The sequence below is a fragment of the Phaethon aethereus genome (genome assembly GCF_964289735.1).
Source record: "Phaethon aethereus genome assembly, chromosome: 5".
NCBI classification, from domain to species: domain Eukaryota; kingdom Metazoa; phylum Chordata; class Aves; order Phaethontiformes; family Phaethontidae; genus Phaethon; species Phaethon aethereus.
In genome coordinates, this window is record NC_138579.1 from 2,408,352 (window position 1) to 2,434,552 (window position 26,201).

The window sequence follows — 26,201 nt, forward strand, 5'->3', positions numbered from 1 at the left end:
TAGACGTTTGACTCTTGAACTTCTAATTACATCTCTTCCTCTTATAAACATGTATCAGATCTTATAAGCACACAGACAAGATACGCTAATTCAAGCACATCTCCAATGTAAAAAGGTTATGGATAAGCTTTCGACTGTCAACATGACAATCTGATTTATTCATTAATTCAGCCCAGACAGACGTTCTAGGAAGAATGCTCCTAGTAACCTAGAAATTTTTTTTTTAATTATATATATAGAATTTAAATTAATGTGACACATTTTATTAGATATGTTTTTATTAGATGACAGGGAAGGTAATCATTAGTATTTCCATATTGAAATACAAAACAAAAAGTCCTATGTCAAGGGAGTCTCTCACTTTTTAATTAAAACAGTAAAAAACCCCAGTTTATACACTATTGTCCACAGAAACAAGCCACGGATTTGCTAAACTAGGTCCTTGCATGTTAAATTAAAAATAATCCCATCACATTTAGGAGACCAATAACTTGACTATGTAATCTAATTCTCATCTCTGCAAGGTTCCAGGCTACATGTTTCTCAGTAAAACACAAGACACTGTAGCAATATAAAGCTGTCAAGTACAATAAAAAGAAAAAACGAAGGTGCTCTCAAATCATTAGCTGAAAATTATTTATGAAAGTTGTAGGTTGCTTTCTGCTATGAAGACCAAATTACCAGGCAGTTTTCACCTCTGTCGTTACTTGTTATTGCTTGACACTTTCCAAAAGAATTCCCCCCCCCTTTTTTTTTCTTTTTGCAAACACCATCACACACTTTTGTCCATAGACAATAGGATATGCCACCTTTTTATTCTGAGACTGTGCAAATGTGCTAACAATAAATTAATCTGATCTAATCTGACAGACTCTTTTGATGGCCCAGTCTGCCTTCGTGGCTGTGAGTGTGAATAGGAACGCTTAAAAAAGCACTTTCCATTTTTTCCACCACATCTTTTAAGTGTGTAATTCTGGAACAAAAACTTAGAGTCAAAAAAGTGAAAGGTAAAAAAAAAGTAAAATAAAATAAAAAACCAACACAGGGAGTTGCCATAGAGTTTAGCCTTCTTGCAAAGCTTTTTAGGCTGTAACTTCTGTGCAGAATCACTTTGCATTGTATTGGAAAAGATTAGGAAATAGCAGTCATATCAGAGGTTTAGGCTTGCAAGAGCACAAGCAAAATTACTTCAAAGAGGCTCCTGCAGATAGCACTCCCCATGCATCTTCCCAAAATTTCCTATTTCCTAATTTTACAAAAAATTAAAAGACATATTTTATATTAGGAAGTCTTATAACAACATAGGGGTGCATTTGTGCCAGAGTGCAGTTATCTGGAGGGCATGCCCGCTTACCCACACCACAAACCCAGCAGGGATATGCAAGCAGATCCAGCTACAAAGAATCTGGTGCAAGTAGCCTAAGGAAGGAAAAAATACTATAGTTGCATTCCTACCTGGGTAAAGAAGGGCTCATAGATCTCCACTCCTTTATCAGACCCTTGCAGCAATACCTCTTGGCCGCGTCGCCAGCTGTACCGAACAGGCGGATTGGAGTTGGCAACACACCTGAGAAACACCGTTCTCTCATAGTAAAACTGCTCTTTTGCTTCCCCGATGCTCTGGTGGACTGTTACTACTGGATCATCCAAATCTGGAAAGACAGAAAGAACCACCGTGATAAAGCCAGGCTTCTGTTGACTCTATGATGGTTCTGCAATGGGAGGCGCGTGCATCGCCTTGTGTACGAGTCAACAGCAAAAGAGGCAACGCAGCTCTAAAAGCCACAAATGTACATCTTAGGACTTTTGCAGCAGCATTCAATTTAAGAGTTTTTTTTCTACCTGCACAGCACCTAACGCAACTGGATCTTCATTTACGACTCAGGCTTTTGTATATAACAATATATACAATATTGTATATGATAACGTCAGTCATATTTCTATCATGGTTCCACTAATACTTAGATTTCATCCGGTTTTCATCTTTACTACTTGTTTCTTATGTATGATTTTAATTTAAATTTCTCTTAGACAAAATAGTTTATAAAGCTTTGGAAATAAATGGAAAGACTAATTTGCATCCTAACGGTAGGATCCACTAGAATATAGATCATGTGCATGCAGCTGTTTTCCTTTAAAGAAGCAATTTAATACAGTAATTTAATGCACATTCCCTTCTTTTAGTTACATGCATTTAACTTCAGGCAGGTAAATTCATCACAGGCTTTAGAACACACTTCTCGATTAAAATACAGATATCATACAATTACTCCCTCTACGTCAGCTCAAAGAAAATTAGATCCCCACAACAGAATTCGCTCATCTTATATAGGGAAGAAACAATGATAGGCCTTGGAATGTGAGTACACCTAATTAATTAATTTGGGCTTTATTCATTCCAGAACAAGTAGAATACTGTTTGTAGGGCGTTACCATTGTACATCAAAGAAGGAAAAAAAAAAGAAACAAAACAAGAAAAGCACTGGCTATTTTTACTAAATATTAATTAAAAACACTCAACCTCCAGATGACTTGGTAAGCAACTACCTGGTGAGCTTTAGGGAGGCATTATACTACCTGGAGGGCTGGCAGCCAAGGGGACGTTGCTTCCCTAAGTCTAGCTGCTATGTTTCAAAGGTACGTCCAGGTTTGGCTCCAGCAGTTACAATACAGGCACTGATGCTGCTACCCACAGGGAGTAGGAACAATTTGCCTAATTATCCCTGTACCGATCCGATCTGCAAGTACACAGCAACGCCACATTCCCATGTACAACTCAGGCTTGACTGAAGTAATTTCAGAACCTTATTACCCGCGCTTCTTCCTTAAAACAAAATATATATGCTGCCTTAAGTAGTGCTTAATTAATTACTCACCCACAAATTTAACATTATTTTTGCAAAGTCCTGTGTAAGCAACTATCCAAATATCAATTCATTGGATGTATTTGAGGCCACGATTCAACGACACGCAGAACGACGTGCTCAAATCTTAGCATGCCCACCAGTGTCGAAGGGAACGTGGTCGTGCTCAAAAGCACCCACACGCTTTAGTCCCTTTTCAAAGGTATTGAAAACAAGGACAGTTGTTTTTGGGGAAGCACCACGTGGGTTTTGGTCCTGTGTCCTTTCCCTAAGTACCGCTCTAACACCACTGCAACCACCACAGTGCATTGTGCGAGACAGACCATCAGCGCAGCAGTTCTTAAAGAACTTGGGGGTTTGACAGTTTTTAAAAACTAGAGGCGAGGCAGAGTCACATAGGATTATTAAACAAAGACGATCATTAACAAACTGAAGAGATTAGTGTTTCAAACGTCCACACTGAATAGCAGTTTGCACTTAAAAATTATTCTTTAGATGCTTACATTTTGATTTGCATAACAAGAGTAAAGCTTGAGAGTCTCTTGATTAATTAGAAACAAAACATGTTCCAAAATTTGGAATAATTCAAGCAATAATATCTTGTAATGGTGCATGAATTTTAAGTAAATGTTACCTTCGTTCTACTCTACAAAACATTTAATTTAATATCACAGAAACAAATTATGAAACTGTTGCTCCAAATTAGGATGGCATTTTCTAATGAGATTTCATTTTTGTTTTAAAGGTTATTCTAAACCACAGCAGCATTTGAAAAGGGATGAGATTGCCGAAACATTATGTCTTCTACTCATGCAGTAGAAAATAAAAAGGAGAAAATTAGCTTGCTTCAATTTCTAGGGCAAAACACCTGTTCCTTGTATTTTGATGAACAACAGAAAATTTCACATATGAATGCTTTCCAGGGTCTGCTTATTAAAGCACATCCTTAGACCACAAACGAGGATGACTGGCAGCCAAGAGCCTCCAACACTGAGTCACAGGACCACTCCTCGAATGAAGGTGCGTCCCCTTAGGTGTAATACACAAGAAGTCCAAGTCTTGACTCAGCTTCATTTTGATGAAGTTACTCAAGACTAGACACACTAAATCACTTAAAGCCTAAAAACAGGACTTAAGGCAATTGTGAGGACTGCCAGGGTAAAGTGGCAATCAATACCCTAACACGAGGCAGGCTGAGGCTGACTAGCCAGAAAACAGCTTTGTAGAAAAGGCCTTGGAGGAAATGGTGGAGAATCTGACCAGGAGGTGGCTAACCACATCCCAGGCTACAACAGCAAGAGTGCAGCCAGCAGGTCCAGGGAATCAACCCTTCCCCTCTACCCTGTACACGTGAGACAACATCCTGAGCACCCTGTCCAGGTCAAGACATGGACATACTGGGACAAGTGCAGAGGAGACCACCGAGATGATCGGAGGGCTGGAGCAAGTGCTATACAAGCAGAGGCTGGAGGAGGTGGGTTTGGCTAGCCTGGAGAAGATAAGATGAAGGGCAGATCTAATTTCTATCTTTGACTGACTACCAGGAAGTTCTAGAGCAGATGAAGGCAAACTCTTAAAGGTGCAGACCAAAAGACCATGAGCCAATAGATATAAGTTGCACCAAGAGAAATTCCTCCTGGTTGTAAGTGAAAACAAATTCCGCATGTAATCAGATAAGAGCTTAGAGATGCTGTGGGATACGGTCCTCAGAAACATTCAAAGCATGACCGGAAATAGTCCTGAGCAATCAGACCTAGCTGTGAAGTCGGCCCTGGCTTGAGCAGGGGGTTGGACAGAAGGTCCTTTCCAATCTGAATTAATCCACGATACCATGAGCTATAATATCATCAGTTGCTTGCGCTATCTGCTCTCTTGCAATGTGTTCATGCTGGATGTGTGCTAACCCTCTCTGACACCAGTACTCCTCTACGACAGAGAGAAGCAGGCACCATGTTTCTGCGTAGCGCTGTACTATGACAGGGGATGGATTTTGATAAGAGTATAAGGAAACCTCAAAGAAATTTAAGTTGGGAATGCAAATGAGGCAAGCCCTCTGCCAAAGCATTTCATAATGGTCAATTAAGAGAAAATTTGCACTGCAGAACTTGACTGATTTTTCCATCGGCGATGCTGGAAAGAGCTCAGCAGCTGCATCAAAGCAAAAGAAGCAGCACTAATAGGAGACAAAATAATGCTTGCAGTTGTGAGATTTCACTGAACGCTCAACTGCCTGCCCCGCTGTTGTGCAGGGTTAGACAAATGTTTTACTGGATTGTTATATAAGACTGTATTTTGCTCAGGCAGTGTGAGAGCTGCAAACACTTTGTATTATGTCTTTTTTATAACACTGCTGAGGTATTCTGCAGAGTTATCACAACAGAGGCATGCAACTTCCAATTTCGCCATCTTTAGACAGGCTATCTTAAAGCCACCTGATCTCGGTGGCATTAATGCCCAGTTGTGAAACCTCTCCAGAAGTCCGGCTTCAATGGCTAATTGAATTGTTACTAATTGATATTCAAATTTCCAAACAAATTTTTAAAAACCTATTTAAAGCTCTGTGTGTACATGTACGTGTCTGTGGGTGTTTGTTCTTCCGTAGCAGCACTGGAACAGTCAGGGATTCAGCACTGGGAGGGAAGTTATGGACTTCAAATACTGCACAAACTAACCTGGAAGGAAGACAGAGAGGAAATCACTGAAGAGACAGGGAGATCTTACTGCAGCAGAGAAAGATTTAGCATTGGGAAGCTTGACATGATGAATTTCTGAAGCGCTTTACAAGAGGGAAAAAAAACCCTAGAATTTTCATTTTGTGTTGATCAAATTATGAAGAGTTAACTGACTAATCCTTCCTTAAATTAAACTGAAGTCATGGGTGTTGCTATGTAGTTAAAGTCTATTAATCAAAATGAAAATAATTACAGAAGTATGTTTTCCACAGAGGTTTATGCCACCATTAGGTTCAATTTTTCAGTTTTTAATCTTTGAATTGAACCAAACAGTTTCCAAAACCCAGATGGCCCAGGGATGCTAAACACGGTGTTGGAAGGATTCCCTTTGCACGTCCCTAAGCTCTCAAACAAACAGAAAACCCAGTATGAGCTGTTCAAAATGGGTCTAACCTAAATGCACTGTGAATTGCATCACAAGGGTCAGAGAGGTTGGTGTGGAAGGTGCACGGAATTGTGGCAGATGCTAATAATAGCCTCTCTATGCTGAAGTGCAAAGCACTGGAGGCCTCGCACTGCCTGTGAGTAGGAAAGACGGACCATCTCCTGCAACCCTCACCTGAGCTCCAGGCGACTTCCACATATACAAACAGGAGAGCAGGATCACAGACTTTATTTGCTATACCATCTTTTTTTCGGCTATGGGACTACACAGCTTGCTGATTTCATTTGTAAATTAGCTGCCTTTGTCTTCAGATGTTCAAAGCAAGCGATGATTGGAAGTCAGGATAATAATAAAACTTGCATCTGGTAAACTGATTGAAACTGCTTCAAGACACCCAGAGAGGAGACAGCAGTGATGCATATATTTAGCCTGCCTGACTCCTAAGTTATCCTTAAATATAAAAGTGCAATGTTTTTCATGCTATTTTCCTTACTATAGCGTCCTTAACCTAGCACAAGCTATTAATAATTACACAGGTTTGAAGTGCTTTGTAGTGCTGTATGATATAAAGCAACTACACGTGATTCCAAAAATGCACAAAAAAATCAACAAATATGTATTTCTTGCATACCTATGGAAAGGATAATGAGCTGTCTTGAGTGCCATCCATTAGTACGTGCTGTGTGGAGACACAAGCGCTCCAAACAAGCTGGAAACAGGGGAGCCAAGTTACCTGGAGCTCCACATAAGATATTTTTCCCTCTACAGCCCTTTAAAGAGATTTATTATGCATCTGCAGTGCCGTGTTGCATGTGCAGTACAGATGCAACAGTAGAAAGCAAGCATCATTTACAAGGCCAGATCCTATAAGAAAGCAAGCCTTTCTTTCTTGCTCCTGCAAGACTAAGAGTGTGACCCTGGGAGACCCCTGATGAGCTTATATTGATTTCCAATACCATTTTGGGAAGATCAAACACATGCTAGAAGGCTCTTAACATGGTCAAACACAAAAGGACAAACAGAATGACCTTAGTAGTCAACAATACCCCACGCAGCTCGAGACCATTTCTGCCTGCCACGTTTTATCGAGGGTTGGAGTCTATCACCAAAGAATCCAAGAGGAGAAATGTAACAAACACTTGGTGATGTAGTTTTATGGAGAAAAGCTTTCCTTTATTCTTTTAATGAGGTTATAAATATACCTGATTGAAACGTGCATGAACTGTTCATACGAGCATGTCCTAATGACATCAGGAAGATGGCACCGGGCATACAGCCCTGCAAGAGGGCAGCAACGGTTTTGTTTATCCAAGGACACCAAACTGAGCCAATGCTCATTATTTATGAGACTGAATTAGCATTGGAGTCCCTGGACAGCAGATACACTGGTGCCGAGGGTTTTGCGTTTACAGCATTAACAGCAGAAAGCAGCAACACTTACTACAACATGGGATTTCTATATGCATGTGTATATGCATACACGAATAGCGACCAGTGGTTTTTCCAAATAATGAAGAGTCTGATGCTCACACAGAACGATATACATCTGTGAACTCATAATAGAGGTTAACAGCGCAAGACTGTACCCTGGCATGGTCCGAGAGAGACACCAGCAAAGACCTCAGCACGGTCCTGAAATAGATGGGGCTGCTGGGATCACTGCGTGCAGTAAGAGTAAGGATATAATTTTCTTTCATATATCGAACTGGTGACCTGAGTACAGGATTCTAATCTGGTGTCAGCCATTGTTAAGCAACATTAAGAAATTAAAGGGCAAAGAAAAGAGCAACAGAAAAGTACTTATGCACTGGAGAAAGTACTTACAACTTCAGCTTGCAGTAAAAGAAGTAGAGAGTGAGATGCATTTAATTTCGCAGAACAGAAGACTGAATGCTAACTTTATTATATTATAGGATATAAGCACCTCATGGTGGGAAAACAGTAGGTACAAAAGAGCTCTTTTGGCTACCAGTAATATATACAACAAGCAACAATAGCTGGAAGATGAAGGAAGCCCAATTCAGTATGGGAAAGGATCAGACTGATTTTTTTGAAGGTAAAGCAGTTGAACAGAGGAACAGACTACCTGGGCAGATAGAGGATTCTTCACCTCTTCAAACCAAGTCCAGATGCTTTCTAGTGAAATACAAATTGCTACATTCAATAGAAGAACAGCTGCAAAAAAAACCCCACAACAGACAGGGCTGTAAAATGGAGGTCAAACTAGACTGATGTCGTGGTCAATCCTAATATTAAATTGTATGAAAAAATGTAATTAGAGTTGATTAAAGAATTCCAGATCATTATCATTAAATCAAGTACACTTGAATCAAGAAATTGAGTTCTTTACCTTTTCATTCCACTTGCATTAGACTATACCAGAGTGTCAGCACACTTTGGGTCCCCACCATGCCAGACGTGGCTGTGAAAAATGCTGATGAGCCATGACTGCCCACAAACAAAGCGTGTAAGAAACAAGAGTTAAAGCCACTCCTACAGTGCAGGGATTGAAGGGACAGCTAGATAACAGAGCAGCAGTTACAAAAGCACTCACAACGTATGACTCTGCTACAGGATTTTCACTTTCCAGTGATTAATCTTCCTTTTATTAACATAACTTCAGACATAAGTATACAGGACTTGAACAGTCTTCAAGCAACACAAATTCTTATCCCAATATATACAATTGCTTGAGGAAGAATTCTGCAATAACTGTTTTGTTATTATCCTTGTTTTTTAAACAGGTAACTTTGTCTTTTTAATTTTCTCTGTACCTGTAAAGAAACAGAACGGAAAATTAAATTATAAAAGAAAAAAGGATTTACCAACCAAGCCAGAGAAAGAGGCACTAATACTAAAGGCCCCTTGACGTGCATGACACATTACTAGGAATAATCATTACAAACAGCACTTTTTAACATGATAAATAAGTAATTATTGGTTGCATAATCCTAAACCTAATTAATACTCGCTGCTTCATTTTTTAAAGAAAAGAAACTTAATTTGGTTGAAGTAATGAACATCAAATTGGGTTAAGAAAGTCTAGTTCTAGGCCACATCCACATCTAGGCTTCAGTAAAAGTCTTCCACAGACTCCTCACACAGCTTAAATCCCTGTTAAATACTACATTGTGAACATATCAAGGGCAAATAGTGGTCCCTCGGAGAGCAAGGGCTCCTGATAACACCCCACTGCTCTCTTACTGCCTGCCTTCTTCTCAACTTCATATGTTCCAAAATGAGCACAAAACCATTTTACTAGAGAAAAAACAATAAATTGGCAGTCCCTTCCTACATAACAGAAAGTGCCGGTTTTCCTTCCCCCTGTCCTTGAACATACATGTTCTGCTTTTCCAAGATTCACATTTATTTTCCAGTCTTAAACTCTTTACCATTAAAATGTCAGTATAGAAATCTCAACAGTGCTCTGCATGCTTTCTCACAACCTCTACTCTTAAAGACAACTGTGGTTTTTCGCAGTTTTACTTGAACAGAATAAAAAATATGTGTTTTAGGGGAAGAGAAATAAAAAGAAAGCCAGGACTAGAGGAAATAAATAATGGTGAGTGGATGACCAAAAAAAGGAAGGCATGTAAGAATCTCCTTGGAGGCAAATGAAGATGACAAATCAAACAAAACTATAACAAACAGGAAGAGGAAAATGAATCTGTCCAGAATATTTAGTGCCAACACCTGAGCCCAGACAAGTGAAGTCTTTTTGCTGACTTGAAAGAAATACCCCAGCCAGTCCATTTTAGGAGCATAGGCTAAAACCCCATCTCCCTTGGAAGGGAACCTTTGGAGGTCATCTAGTCGACATCTTGCTCCTCTCCATACTGATGATGTCCATCAATTTTGCATCACCAGCAAAAATTCATACCAAAGCATTATTAAAGCATGTAAATGCAGCTGAATCCCAAAGAGCAGCTAAGACTTGCTTCCTTAGGTAACTAGATTTCACTGCCCATCTGCCAACCCTCCATTCTCCAAAGAGAAGCTTCATTTAGCAAAATTTCAAATGGAGATTGAGATCCTAAAGATAATTAATCTCCAGGACTTTTATATAAAATTGGTGTATGCACGTGGGGAGAAGCGGGCATTGGAGCAAGGCTCGGATTAGCTGAGGGAAAGACTGCACCGTGAGCTCATCGTGGCCAGCAGAACGCAGCGAGCACCCTGCTGCCGGGCACCCCTGGGTGCCCTCTGCAGAGCCCATCATCACAGACCTACCAGAGAGACTACGGGGAACAGCAAGTCTTAAGGAGATGGAAGGGAGCGGGAGGTGCAGGGAGGAAGGACACAGTCTAAAGAATCTAAGTTTTATTAATTTTGCTACTCTAATTATACAAAATAACGTATAGCGAGGCAGGTGGAGGACCTTGAGCTGGTTGGCTAGATGGGTCCTGCAGTGCTCCTGGTAGCCCTGCACATGCTGACTCCCAGGGCTGAGTCTTCTGCTGCACCTTTTGCTTCTCAGATGAGGGGTATCAAGTGAAGTAGTGCATTTCTGGTTACAACGAGACCACCCACCCTAAATCTCTGCAGAACAGCAGCAAAACCTCACCTTCCAGAGAAGCTGCCTATAAACCAAACCATACGCCAGAGAAGTTTTCTGATATGAACAGTTGGCAGAAGGGGAGTATTCCAGTTAGCAACAGCAAAATTGAAAGACATTGTAAGCCATAAACTCAGTGCTTTATATAACCTAGGCCTATTTCTATTACGGCTCAAATCAGATTCCTACAAACAGACTGAATTTTCAAGCCATTAATATGGTCTATCTTTCCACTCGAGGGATATTTACAGCATCAATTATCTTGAACCTCATCTGACATGTACTAATCTCAGACTGGTCTAACTACAGCTATTATCATGTGTTAGAGACAGTTTTAATTTAGAAAAGGAATAGCGTAAAAGGCATTCAAATAACCTTATAGCACTCTTACTACATTTTTTTCATGGAGGAAAAGAAAATCTGCATACGCAGACAGGTAATACTATGGAATTAATATTCTATAATTAATTGCAAGCTTTTTTCTTTAGTTAAAAAATACTGATGTCAGGAGTATTATATTGAACAAATTCTGCAAGGTACTTCCTCAGCAGCTATTCAAGGCTAATTAAACATCATTGAAATGAGCTCAACATGAAAATAAAAATCTTCCTTGGCTGATCCTAATAGAAATTTTGCATTCATGCATATTTAATCTTCACTTCTTAATTTTCACAAGCAAGGTTGTCAGTATGTATTAGACAGTTATTTTAGTGTGTTTACTTTAGAAGGTCTATGTCTTTGGACATCCTGAAACAGCAAGGTGAGCGGGTGGGCTGCATGGCCACTCTTCCTCCTGCTGACCAGCACCATTCCCTGTGATTCCTTGATTTCTGTCTGTCTACTTCTACCAGTTATCTCTTTTTTTATGCAAACTGTGTCTGTCAGTGTTCTGTCTTAACACATCCCCTAGTATCACAGTTATAGTACCACAAGTGTATTATTCTCCTGACAATATTCACCCATAATTGACATAATCTTATGTACATATTTTAACCAAATGGAAAAATAATCCTACTCCTGTATCTTTTAAAAACTGTCCCTTCAGAGCATCCCTAATCCAGTAAAACCTTTAGAAGAACTGCAGAAAGAAAAGCATAACTCAATGCCAGCAGTGAGCGGACCGCAGCCACAGCTAACCCCTGCTCTCATCAGCCACCCTCGCAGTATCCCCCCAGGCTGGATGGGCAGCAGCCCAGGTCAGGGTCTCTCCCCCATGCTCAGTCCCCAAGTCACATTGCAAATGACAAGCACATTGCAAAGGCAAGACAGAGCAGTGAAACTTTCTCTTTTCCTAAACAAAAAGAAATGAGAGTATGCAAGAACTGTTCATTTGAATCTGGGTGTCTGAAGGAGACATCAGAAGGGCAAACATCTCTGCATCACAGAATCACAGAAGGGTTTGGGTTGGAAGGGACCTTTCAAGGCCGTCTAGTCCAACCCCCCTGCCATGGGCAGGGACATCTTCAACCAGAGCAGGTTGCTCAGAGCCCCGTCCAGCCTGACCTGGGATGTTCCCAGGGATGGGGCATCCACCACCTCTCTGGGCAACCTGGGCCAGGGGGTTCACCACCCTCATCATGAAAAATTTCTTCCTTGCATCTACTCTAAATCTGCCCTCTTTTAGTTTAAAACCATCACCCCGTCTCCTATCACTACAGGCCCTGCTAAAAAGCCTGTCCCCATCTTTCTCCTCAGCCCCTCTCAGCCCTGGCAGCTGCAGGAAGGTCTCCCCGGAGCCTTCTCTGCTCCAGGCTGAGCCCCCCCAGCTCTCCCAGCCTGTCCTCCCAGCAGAGCTGTTCCAGCCCTCGGAGCGTTGCTGGGGCCTCCTTTGGCCCCGCTCCAGCAGCTCCGTGTCTCTCCTGTGCCGAGGGCTCCAGAGCTGGACGCAGCACTGCAGGGGGGTCTCCCCAGAGCGGGGCAGAGGGGCAGGATCCCCTCCCTCGCCCTGCTGGCCACGCGGCTTTGGGGGCAGCCCAGGACATGGTTGGCTTCTGGGCTGTGAGCGCACATTGCCGGCTCCTGTCCAGCTGTTCACCCACCAGGACCCCCAAGTCCTTCTCCATGGGGCTGCTCTCCATCCCTTCACCCCCAGCCTGTGCTGATATTGGGGGTTCCCATCCCAGTGGCGATGGGTTACAAGACACACGTTTGTACCTTTGTGAATCTCTCCAAAGGTGATTTTGCATGCTCATCCCCGGCACATCAGGATGAGAGCTCCCACCGGGGCTCCCCTGCCTGCCGGCTAAGCCAGTGCTTGGGGCTCCCACTGCAAACCAAAGCACAGGTCTCCCACCTGCCCCGCTGCTGAAGCGGCAGCATTGGCACTGGCTGGCAAGCAGTGACAGTGCAACCTAAACCTCCAGAAGCCCCAAACTCCATGAAATAGACCCAAAACAAAGAGGTGCATGCAAGCAACGGAAAGGCACAGGCAATGAGCTGAGAAAGCGCTCACCAACTTAAGCTACATTCCTGTATTTTCAGCCCCCAGTAATTTATTCTAAACAGAGTTTATTTCAATTAAATAACCAACAGCAAACACAGACTAACACAGTCTGGATCAGGCAGGGCCAGCTCTCATCAGTGCCGAGGCACAGGCAGATGACCAGGACTTCGACAAGGCTAACATGAGCCGGAGCAGCCTGCACCTCCACGGGCAGTCGCAGGGAGCCATGCAGAGGCTTTGGTGGATGCTGGGGCAAAAATTATTTTGGAGTAAATTGATACTAATGATGGCACATATTTTTAAATCAGCAAAGAACTTAATATTACTTTTAGTAACCTGTTTCAAATGTTGCACTCAGATGAATGCCCAGGACTCCTGGGGAATTTGCTTGGTGTGGGGCCTAGCTCTCAAGCTCCCTTTTCCACTCCCTATGAAATACAGGATCCCCTCGCCCCCAGAAACCTTGAGGGGCTTGACCCTGGCATTCTCACCCAGAATAAGCACTCCTGCTTCAATTGCAAAGTCACAGAATCATTAAGGTTGGAAAAGACCTTCAAGATCATCAAGTCCAACCACCTACCCAACACCACCATGCCCACTAAACCATGTCCCAAAGTGCCACATCTACACGTTTTTTGAACACTTCCAGCGATGGTGACTCCACCACGTCTCTGGGCAGCCTGTGCCAATGCCTGACCACTCTCTCAGGAAAGACATTTTTCCTAATATCCAGTCTAAACCTCCCCTGGCACAACTTGAGGCCATTTCCTCTTGTCCTATCGCTGGTTACTTGGAAGAAGAGACCAACACCCACCTCACCACAACCCCCTTTCAGGTAGCTGTAGAGAGCGATGAGGGCTCCCCTCAGCCTCCTCTTCCCCAGACTGAACACCCCCAGTTCCCTCAGCCGCTCCTCATCAGACTTGTGCTCCAGACCCCTCCCCAGCTCCGTTGCCCTTCTCTGGACACGCTCCAGCACCTCAACGTCCTTCTTGTCGTGAGGGGCCCAACACTGAACACAGGATTCGAGGTGCGGCCTCACCAGCGCCAAGTCCAGGGGCACGATCCCTGCCCTGCTCCTGCTGGCCACACTAGCGCTGATACAGGCCAGGACCAAACAAATCAAACAGGTGGCTTTATTTACAGGCACATAAAGCACACTTTTTTTTTTTAATGCAACTCTCTATCGATTGGATCATATATACTACAAGCTCACTAATGCACGCTTACCAACTTCACTGCCTCTGCCACCATCTTTTGATAACATTTTAAGACTTTTTTGACTGCAGTGTGTTGCTTGCTCTCTGAGAGGGAGCTCGACAGGCTGCAAACCCACAACAGCACTTGGGTCTCTGCTAAACCCCCAAATAGCTCGGGTTCCCGACACCGGACGCACAGAAGCATTGCTCCTGACACAGCCTCGCTCTGTTCTACCATGCTCAGAGCTGCTTCTGCAGGCTGCCCAGGGAGCCTCCGAAAACAAAACCTTTGTCCCACCATTAAACCACCTTGTAACTTTTTTTGGTGATGCTTGTTTGTATTTCCATAAACAGGCACTAGTCCTACACTTATAAACACATACAAATAAATAGCCCAGGATGAATTTTTTTTTCCCCCGCTCTCTCCAAAAAATAACAAGTGTGAGGAACACATGGGATGCAATCAGACTGATGAAAAATGGTAACATGAGAGTTTGAGAGCCCTTTTGTGGAGCCAGAGGCTTGACCTTACATTTGCTTTATTCTTGGCTCGCTTTTATTGAAATTGCTGTAATTTTAATAAAATTTGCTAATGGTTTTGAATGCTTGTTCTTACTGCTGTGTCTCCCTGATATCCATCACTTTGTAAGAAACAAGCACACACGGAAGAAACCTTTCGTAGCCCTAGATAATGAGCACTACTGTGTTTCGGTGATATTTCCGGAGAGCAAACTGCAGATTCAAAAGTGCAGCACATTTATTGTCAAGATCAATGGTCAAGTCACATCGGAGACTTCTTGTAAGTGGAGTGATTGCAAATGAAAGCATGGTAGAGCAAGCCCTGGATTATCGATAAGTTATTTGGAGTAATCAACAGACAAACTGCACTTGACGGATGCAAGTCATATCGCTTAGCGCAGTCCTGGAAAGCACCAAAACACCACGGCAGTCGTACAGGACGGAAAGAATCTCCTGTTTTTCAGGAAATATGCACATAAGTATCCCAAAGTGCTGCCATGTCAGCAGTCTCACAGTTATTCCATGGTTGTTTAAGCTAATGAAGAAAATCACAACTTCACTGCTCCATCCCTGGGTGACAGCAGGGCTATAAAAAGCTATAGAGAAGGCAAAGGATAAAAGGCTTCGGATCTCAGCTGTTCTGTCACTAACCAAGAGTTAAACAGATTGCAAAAGGTGCAGTGGAGATCTTACAGAATTTACAGGAGAAACTCACCTGAAGAATAAAAAAAATCTTCTACAAACCCAGGGTAAATCTTTCTTTTAAAAAAAAAAAAAAGAGGAAGAAAAAAAGGAAAAAAAAAAAGAAAATCAAGGTACTTGCTACACTATTCAATGCTTTAATTATGATTTGCAAGACAAAAAAAATCAACAATCTAATGGATCCCTCCCTTGCAGTCAGATTCATTTGCCTGGACATACTAGGATATAACTCTGAAGTCACAGGAGAAAAGGGAAATGAGCAGAAGGTTCCTGCTGTGCAATGTGAATCTGGCAGCAGCTGGGGCCCCATCAAGCCCAGCGCTATCACTTCCCTGTGAGTTTTTGGAAGGGGTTTTTGGGGACGTCCTACCAAACTAGTACTGGTCAAAGAGAAATTATCTTTTGAGCTCTTCAGTTGCTCTCTACAGACTTTCTGTCATTTTCTCCTGATTCTTCTAGAATTTCAAAGGCAGACTAAATTAGCTGGTTCCTTGTTAGGAAACTACCATGAAACACTTAACGTCCAATGGGAATGGACACATGTAAAGCAAACTAGACTAGAGGATGAAGAATCCTATTGACTCCAGGAGTCTCTCCCAACATCGCTGGAGGCTCCCCAATGAACTGCATGTGCAGCAATGGCTCAAGCAGCAGGGTGGAACCGTGCACCGGCCAGACGCCCTGTGACGCCAGAGAGCCAGACCATGCAGAAACAGATTAACATGACCAAAAGGTCCAACTCATGAGCAGGATGTACAGAATTTGACTCCTGCCTTTGAACACACAAAGCAACAATTATCAAATGGTATGAGCTGTTGTTAGCATCGAGACCTGCAGAATTAGCCTGGTTACCTTGAAAAACATGCGCTGCCCAAATTTACTGTCCTCTGTGTCACTGTCCTAGCAGGGATGCTCGGTTATACAGTGACAGCTACAGCAGAAACTCGCAGCTCTGCCGGGCCACGCAGACCCAGAAGCTTTCTGCTCTTCTCCACCTTATTTGAGTAAAAAGATAGCAAATCACATATAGGTTTTTTTCCCCCACGTGATTTTGGCTAGGCTTAGACAACCCCTGGCAGCATGCATGCCAGGAAAGAGCTTTACAGGCTGGCTTGTAAGCATGCCTCCCAGAAAGATATGGTAAAGGGAAGAGGTTTAAATGTTGTGTTTGCCAACTTCCATTCATTTACTTCTGAATCAAAGTCAACAAAAATTTTCATCAGGATGCTCAATACCTGTCTGCTCAGAATAGGTGACACACATATATTTTTAAGTTATTTCTTCCACCCATCCCGCTTACACAGACTAAGACTGACACACAAATGGACACACTGCATCATTACACGTCTGGGAAGATAGAAAGTCATGATGTCAATTCCTCTTACTTCCACGGCCGACTCAAAGAGAAGGTCTCTTACGCTGAACAGCACACATCACGCATGCACAAGGCTTTCAGATTGCGAGATTGATTCTCTTTGATGCTGTGCAAAAAAACAGGGAATTTAGTCCATCAGCTACTTAAGATATGATCAGCTGATGCTACTATATGCAAAGCATGTAAGAGAGCATATAAAGCATATAAACCTCCTTGGTCTACTCTGAATAGCAAATTTTTTTTGAGAACTCGCAGGTTGGGAGTTGAGTTTGGATTTCATTGTTCCTCTAATCTGCCTTGTATCACAACCATTTCACTCTCCTCCCATTCAAAGAAATTGGAGATCTGAGTAATCAGCAAAGATAAGGATATGGGAAAGCTTTTTGATCCAGCAACAAGAAAATCTTCATACGTGGCATCTTAAAATCTCCAGACAGTTCAATTATTTTTTTATTTCCAATCTACAACTTAGTCCAGTTTAAATATGAAAGTGCAATATATATGTTGCAGCAATTCAGTAATTACAAGACTTCACAGAATCACCAAATAGTCGAGGTGGGAGAGAGATTTGGTGATCACCCTATCCACTCCCCCTGCTCAAAGCTGGGTAACCTGGAAGCGTGTTGCTCAATACTGTGTCCAAGTTTTTCTAAGATACCAGCTCCAAGAGGTCCTTAAAAAACAAAAATACACTTGGATCTACATAAACTTTTGAGTAATGGATCCCCTTATCCATTGTATCCTTATACCTTGTAATGGTATCCAGGGATAGGACTCGTGGGAATGGTTCAAAGCGGCGCCAGGGAGGTTTAAACTGGACATGAGGAAGCATTTCTTTACCAAGAGGGTGGTCAAACACTGGAACAGGCTTCCTCGACAGGTGGTCGATGCCTCAAGGCTGTCTGTGCTTAAGAGGCCTTTGGACAATACCCTTAACAACATGCTTTAACTTTTGGCCAGCCCTGAAGTGGTCAAGCAGCTGGACTAGTCGATCATTGTAGGTCCCTTTCAACTGAAATATTCTATTCTATCATGAAATTAAGCATACAATAGGTTAATATTTATTTTCCTCATTTATTTAAAAATAATAAAATATGCTTAAATAATGCTTAATCAATTCCTTGAGAATTATGAATAGTTTTTAAAACAGTCAGCAAACACTAATGGGCTGCACTGGAACTTTCATGAAGTTATTGCACTCTTTTAATGGAATTTAATGTTTTGTTCAGCATTTTCTAAGTAAAAGGAGAGAGAGAAAGCAGTAGCATGAGCAAGCATAGCCACTAAGAAAATTTTGAGAATGGGAGGTGAGGGAGACTGAGTAGTTTGCAGAAAGGCTGAAGAAAGAGCACCAAGAGCCATATGCCCCTTGATACATTTAAATAAGGGCTTAATTCAAAGGTACAGTCAGTGGAATTGCTCCAAAGTTTCCTTTCAAGGTACTGATTTCACCGAGTTAGAGTTTGAAAAAGCAAACCTGTGAAAACAGAGTATTTATGACTAGTATTCACTTTCCTCAAGGTGACTTCACTTTCACTGAGTTCTCCCATAATTAAGTTATGGAAATAAATAAAATTATAGTCCAAGCATGTGGCTATTTCATATATGCCATTTAAGAAAATTAGAAATGTTGATAAAATGCTATGTTTCTTTTTGTATGGTTGGTTTCGGGGGGATGTTTAGTTTTTGTTGTTTTGTTGGGGTTTTTTTTAGCAAAGTCAGAGATCAAAGAGTCATGCAAACACAGCTCGTGTTTCCTTTAAAATATTTATAGTCTAGTAACCTTAGCATTCTAGACCAGTCTTCTGAAGAAGTAAAGTTTTTTTTTAAAGATGGCATATGTGTTTTGCCTGTGTTTCCCATCCACAAAACCCCTAAAAAAAGCAATAAAGAAGGTCGCAGCTCGGTCCCAGAAGATCCTAGTTAACTGATTAAACACATCATCACTTTCAACTTCTGTTACCACCTACACTGCCCGTACCTAATGCATAATGGCTCATTTAAAAAGCTAAATCCAATGCTGTTCTAGTCCAGAAAATAATGACCATACTTGTGAAAATCAGGTCATCACCAAATCCCCCAGATCACAAACCGATGAGAACGAGGCGTGGCTGAACGCTTTTGATCGGACTCCAAGCCCCTTGCTGATCTCCACGCTGAGGACAGCCTCAAGTAGGTTATTAAAGCTCAACATTTGCCATCCCACGATGACTGACAAACTGGAGGATTTCCTCAAGTAAGGAAGAAGACACTGTGAATAACGGCATACACTGCAGGAGAGAGGGATGGGGAGAATGTTGGCTGAATTTCAAATAGTATCCACTGAAGCATCTTTAGGATGCAGTTTGTGATTGCCTTATTTAAAGGGGCAGTATTCTCAGAGGCCCAGAGCTGTCCTTTTTTTTTTTTTCTTTCAGGAAAAAAAGAGGGAAAAAAAAATCCTTTTTCTAGTAATTGATTTCCTTGGGAACTTTACATGTTAAGGTGGTTATTTATCTCTTTCTACTCAATGTTTCCCAAAGCGCATTCACATTATCAGCATTAATTTCAGTGAGATACCAGGGCTGCAAGATTCTCCTCCTCTGGTTTAAACCACTTCTGTTCTGGCGAGCTGCTCGCCAAAAAGCTAACCCCAAACTTCCAGAAGTAGAAAACAAAGGCTTCAACAAGGCATACATCCCTAGGGCTCATCCGTCCAGTGGAGGTCCTGCCCAGGAAGGCCAGTGCCATACTTGCCACAGGATACTTACAGCTGAAGTGACGTGAGGTGTTGGAAATACTGAAGATGCAAACAGCACCTAAGCATTAAGCTGTTCAGTGTGAGGATAAAACTTTGCATTTGTTAGACGCAAGATACTGCTTTCTCCTGACGTGGAAATTCTTCCTGCCTCTTCTGCCTCCCTCTCCCAAGACCAGTTGTGGGATAGCAACCAAGAAAAGAACTAGGACAGTCTTAGGATAAGCTTTCAGTATCAACTAGATATTAAGTTTAAAAAAGTTCAACTGAAATGAGCTTCTAGAAGCTGAGTTGTGGGCTACATGCTAAGGGAAGCGGTCTTCAGGATTTTTAGTGTTAACTTTTCCAAATTAAATCCAGACCTTTTTATTTTTGGTTCAGTTGGACTTCGTTAGTTAAAACAGCAGAATACACAGTTTGAGACTGGTGTAAAAAAGGAAGCATGAACTTAAGTTCAGTTAAGTCCTTTAAGTGGGACTGGGGGGCATCTGGGGGGCAGTGGAGAGGGAGGGTCTCTCTGGTGACCAGCAATAGGACACAAGGAAATGAAATGAAGCTGCATCAGGGGAAGTTCAGAATGGACGTTAGGAAAAGGTTCTTCACTGAGAGGGTGGTCAGTCACTGGAACAGGCCTCCAGTCATGGCACCAAGCCTGTCACTGTTCAAGAAGCATCTGGACGATGGTCTTCCTCATATGGTTTAGTTTTAGATAGGCCTGCCGAGGAGCAGGAAGTTAGACTTGGGTCCCTTCCAACCTGAGATATTCTGTGATTCCAAGTCTGTCCTGTGCCAGTGCTGCATGCTCTCAAAGAAGGAGCAACTGTATTTTATTAACAAACGAAGTTACAGAGCATGAAGGTGGTGTCCACGTGCAGTTAATAAACTGCACCTTTCCTTGATGCCCGGTAACTTGCCCAGAACCAATCCTGCCCTGTCATCTCTCCAACAGCACAGCAGCGTTAAAGCGAAGTGATGCTTGCTTGACTCAAACTGTTGGAGTGCATGAGCCATGCAAAGTAGCAGCGGTTGTGCGGATTGCCTATAATCAGCTGTTTTGCTTCTAAATACTTCATAAAAATATAAGCACCATGAATTACTCCTCCTCTTACACCCCGGTGTCTAATAGTTTAGTTTAAGAGTTACTGTAGATTTATTAAAAAAAGCAGGAAGATGCCAGCCACTGTACACTACCGTTGACACTGTAGGACACCGAGTTTTTTCCAGGCAATGCTGATACTGCTTGCAGGGAAGTCCAGGTTAGGTCATAAGAGCAGGAAAAGGCAAGTGAATGTCTCCTCTAAACACGATACCTGTCTGCATCAGGATTAATTACTTGCATACTCAAAGCACCCATTCTTTTCTACCTAGTGCTAAAAAAAAAGGGCATTTAAATCAGGTGAGGACATTTGCCCATGGACACATATGTCCCACCACATACAAGCAAGTCAGGTGTGGCAGCACTCCCAAGAAAATGGTTTACCATCATGATTCTATTGATGAAAAAGAAACACGCTGTGTGACACCAGCAGTCCCCAAACTCTCTTTAAGGCTCCTTTTAAAAGTATCCATGTTTATCATGAGTAAATTCCAAGAGTTCTTCTGTGACCTGAGAAGTTAAATGCTACCGTGCCTTTGAAGAGCATCTTACTTCAATTAAGAAGGTCTAAGTACTTGATCCAAGAGTTGCTTCACTTATACCCTCCTGGCTTGTGTAGTCCAAAAACCAGACTCAAATACCTGGCCTCTGTTCTAAATGTCTAAAGCCCATGACACAACTCAACAGAAGGCTCAGAGAGGACAGATGTAGTCTGGGGAGCCCTTCCAGGCTGGATTCCTTAATACCAGTGCTACCAGTGCTGCCACTGCTAATCTCCTGGAAACCCCAGCAGGAAACAGTACCAAAAGCAATAAATCAGTTATTCAACACTCATCACTTAATTACTCAAAAAGTGGGATAGCGACCCATGACTCTCCTGTTTCAGATCTACACCTCCCTTTCCCAGAACCCTGCCCAAAGGTGGCTCTGGGAAGCAGCAGTCTCTGAAAATGATCGAATCTGCCAGAAAACATAGAGCATCAATTAATCCACAGAGAGTTGGTGAGTGAGGGCGTGAGTCTGTAACTCAGCATTTCGCCAGCTCTTTTGAAAGGGGAAAATCTGTCGCCCTGTTCCTATGCTAAAGCTGTTCACGTAGTATATGTTAATGAACCACTGGATAAGATGCTGAAATGAGAGAGTCTCCTTTCTGAAAGGCAGGAGGTGCCTGCAGGAGGGGATGACAAGGATCTGCTAGCAACTGGGTCCCCCAGACATGACTGACTGCAGTAGACAAGCATGTGCAGATGAGCACTGGCGTGAAACACAAACCGCACGTGTGGAGCTCAAGGCTCAGCTCAAGTCAGATGGAGGACTGAAGGCACGCAGGCTATTTATCTTACTCCTCATCACAGTATCTGAATACACCGTAGGGGGAAAAAAAAATAATTAGCATAAAATTTCCTGAAGACTTCTGGGACGCTGTGTATTTCTGTTTTGGGGGTAAACTACTGTGTTAGGAACCCATGTAAAATTTATCATCAATGAATTTCCCCAGGCTCAAGGCCAGTGCTGCAAACATTTGGTTTTCAGGATGATGGTAGATAATAGGGCTAATCCTGATCAGTAAAACCATCCCTCTCCTTGCAGAGGAAATGACTGATTTTCCTATTAACTTCTCATCACAGTTACCAGACCCAAACCCACTGTGTCAGCTTTACTGGACTGTGGCTAAACTGAAGCAAGGGCACAAACCTGCATGAAGTAACACCCAGGATGAGCTCCTAAGACAACTGTTCAGTCGATTCTTCCCTCTCCAGCAGCTTGCAGAACAAATTTACCTCTTCTCATCTTAACAGCAACGATGGAGAAGTGCTGCGGTGTAAAGCAACACCAGTGATCCACCAGCCCTGCAGAATTACCTTGTCAGGAGATGGGTGCACTCAAGAGGGACATCCCACACTGCTCCATGAACACTACAGTTCAATGCACAGATGTGCTTTGCTTATGGATGTAAATGATGGGCTAAGCTTATTTTAAAATTGCCTGTCCTTCAGTTTTTTATTATTATTTTTAAGACAAAGCGGGGGAAAATGAATGCATATAACTAGTTTAAACTGACACTTCAGTCAAGGGTACAGACTGGATGTGTTATTAGGAGGATGGTAAACAAGCCTCCTTTTTTGAAACCCAACCTGCTTCGCTATTGTCTGTATTGTTGATTCAAATGTTTCTACTTCAATGTGCCTTAATTAAAATGTTAGCGGTCAATATTTCCTTGAAAGCATCTCCGAGAAGTTTTTATTCATGCATAATTGCTTTGCAGATAATGCCAGAGGAAAACAATCAAACAGCTGGCAAATAAGCCCTCTGTTGGGATATTTTAACACATTCCATGTTCATCTGTTTAATTTAAAATCAGCCCATGCCATGCACAGTCTTGCAGACTGCACTGGTGTTGGGCTGTGCCTTTTCATAAACATAGTGGGCCTAACTCTGTTTTAATTTATTGCCGTAGATCTCCTGGATCTGGCAGGAACAGAATCAGCAAATGAGCAGCGTAAGTACATGGGAATTCAAGTTCAAAGCTTAAATAACATGTACAGATTCCTCTCAGCATTAACAAATTTAGGCAAAGGTAAAGTAAATAATGGCCTCTGAGCTGGTTTGCATTTTCTGCTTTGAAAAGAGACTAATTATTATTTCACACACATAAAAATAACACCAGCAGTCTATCTGCAACTCTCTTGAGTTGTATTTAAAAAGCGTAATACTTAACATAACCCAGTATGATGTATGCTTATATTTTGGGGGGGTTGGGGATTTGGGGTGGCATTGTTTTGGGGTTTTTTTCACCAGTTCAGTTATTTGATTAGCTAATCTTTGTATGTTCCAATGCATCTTCTGCACTTTTCCTTCTTAGAGAAATGCCACCTCAGGCTGTGATGGTCTTGTGAGGAAACCACGTCACAGCCCTGGTCAGGACTGATGCTGGGAACAGAAACATGGAAAAAGGGACCAGAAAAGTCCTCGTAAGCTCCGGCTCATCCTTTGGTGAGCCTGGAGGCAGGACTGGCTTTGCCACTGCTAGTGCTCACAGAGGGTCCTCAGCCTGTCCCCAGAGAGCTCCCAGTCCCCTGGAGCTCCTGTTTCTGTATCTGCCCATCTCCACCATCAAACAGCTTTTCTTGCTGTCTAACCTAGATCTCTCACTGCAATTTAAGCCAATTTAAGTCTTTCTTATCCTTTGGGGATCTTTAGAAAAAAAGTCTCCTTTTCCTTTGCCCATCTGAAGGCTCCTATTAACTGCACCCTTCCTTAGCCTTCTCCTGTTTGCTGTGAACAATCCTCATGAATCATTTTACTCTTGCATCAGAAACCTTTCCTGCTCATCTGTCACTACTCTGACCTTTTCCATTGATTCTCTTCCCCGAGCTATGATGCAACACTCCCCAGACCAGAAAGCACTAGAGGAGAAGGGCTACTTCAATTCCTCATAGCAATATCTCCTCACCTCCTCCCAACTAAAATATTTCTCCTTTCTGAAACCGCACGGCACAGTTACGGCACGTTCAGACTCACTGCGACTGGCAGACCCTCCCGCAAAGGTCAACTGCTGGCTATTTTCCTTTGCAGAAGCTAAGGATGTAGATCCTGACACCTTCTTACCAGAACACATCCTACATTTCACAGATCGCTTTTCAAATCTGTCCAGGCTCTTGCTGAGGTCAAAGCTGCCTCCTTGCAGTTCTTCTCTTGGTGTTACCTGGTGCCATTTAACAAGAAGCAACAAAAAGCCATTTGAGACATCAGCTGTTTCAAATCCTTGTTATGCAATGTTTCAGTTTTGCACAAATCACTGGCTGTTTAATTTATAAGCAAAGCCTCCAGCACACTGGAGCAAGATAAAACAGAACACATTAAATTTTGACAATACACATCTCTTACATCCCATTAGAAGTTATGGGTTGCTCCAAATTCCCAACTCACAGTATTAGGGTATCACAGCAGGGTATGTTACAATTTACTTCAACTGTAGTTTTACCAAGCGTAGGCAATGCAGGTACTTCTACAAAAGGAAAGGAAATGTGAACAACATAGGCATTTTTTTCTGATAATCTACATGTGTTAGAAGTTCCTATATGTTGTACCCCAGTGACCCATCACGTATTTGTATGTGTAAACTGAAAAATATCTGAGGAGAAAAAAAATCCCCCCAAAATCCTGTCAGCAAGTAGCAAAGCATAATACATGGGTACATTTGCATACCCACAGCTGCTTTCTGACCTGATTCTCTTTTACGGCAAGGAAAGGATTATATAAAGATTCTTTTTCCAAACAAAGCGTACTTTGACAGGGGTCACTCTCGGCGCAGGCTGTCCACAGGGAAAGAGGGTAAGCATCAGCTTGCAGTTTCAGTTTTCTATAAGGAACTGCATGAACTGAGGTTTCCAGATGTAATGGCCCTACATCCCTCCTCCTCCTCCTCCCTGGCCTTGCCACAGGGATGCTGCCTGTAACGCATCAGTTAAGCGCCGCAGGGCACACCACCTCCCTTGTGCGTGGAGCTCGGTGGGGTGCTGAAGGCAAACAACAGGGGAGAATGAAAAGGAGGGAAGGAGCATGAATAGATTTCCTGAAAACTGCAAATCAGTAGGTAACCAGGCTTCTATTTTACTGGAAAATGCAGATTACAGGAAAGTCTGCCTTAATGCTGGAAGGCTATTTAAAAATCCATCAGAACTCTAAAATATGCTATTAGGGACTTTGCAGTTCCAACACCTACTGCATAAAAATCCCAAGCTATTAGGCAAACCAACATCATTTCAGATCAGGCCATCAGCAGGTTGCCAAGTCTTAAAAATAGCAGCTGCATTTAAAATTATATTTAAACAAGAGGAGTGGGAAATTCAGCTCTGACAAAACCGAGCACTTAGCCCGTGAAAGGTGAGCTGGGATGAAGCTGCCAGGCATGTTGGCATTGGAGAAATGTCTAAAAACCTTGCAATGGTCCCTGCCTGATAAGGCTGCAATTAGCACCTGAAACACGCCTCGGTGTGATAACGCAAGGAAATCACAAGGCTGTGCTCCATGAGCCTGCTGAGATGTTGCTCTCCAGATTCCCTTCCTGAAGTCTCACTCATCTGCCAGATCCTACCACCACCAGCATCTGCCAGGGTTTCACATTCTTCTGGCTCTTGTATTTGTAGGTGATAGTAAATGCAAGCCTCACCCCAAGCATGGCTGGCAATAAAATTACTAGAAAACAGATAAACCCATAGTAATCCCACCATCTTCCCATCACGTCTGGTAGAGCAGTCTTCCACAGGGGTGCTTCATCGCACAGCTGCAGTCAAATGCAGGAGAAGTGACAATTGCTCTTGCTTGTTCTATGTTACCAACACCCACGAAATTTTGGGTTTTGTTATTAAAATGCAATACAGTCACTGATTGCTACATCACTGGTGCTTCTGACTTGGAGCTCTTGTTTCTTAATTTGACTCCCTAGCACTTATAAAATTAGCAAAGACAGAAGGCATGAGACCCATGCTAAGTTCCTGCAAACAGAACCATCCTGGAAATGTTATGAGTCCAGCAAGTCACAGACGTAGACTCGGTGGCTTATGGTAAGCAGGGATTATACCACCTCTCTT

General features: G+C 42.5%; 1 protein-coding gene across 1 annotated transcript in view; it reads right to left on the reverse strand.

Annotated features, from left to right (window-relative positions):
• Window positions 1–26,201, reverse strand: part of MDGA2 (MAM domain containing glycosylphosphatidylinositol anchor 2) — a 390,338-nt gene that overhangs the window by 181,242 nt on the left and 182,895 nt on the right. The window contains exon 4 of the mRNA XM_082000249.1: window positions 1,456–1,652. Within this exon, the coding sequence (XP_081856375.1) occupies window positions 1,456–1,652 (197 nt within the window). The remainder of the gene's footprint in view (window positions 1–1,455; window positions 1,653–26,201) is intronic.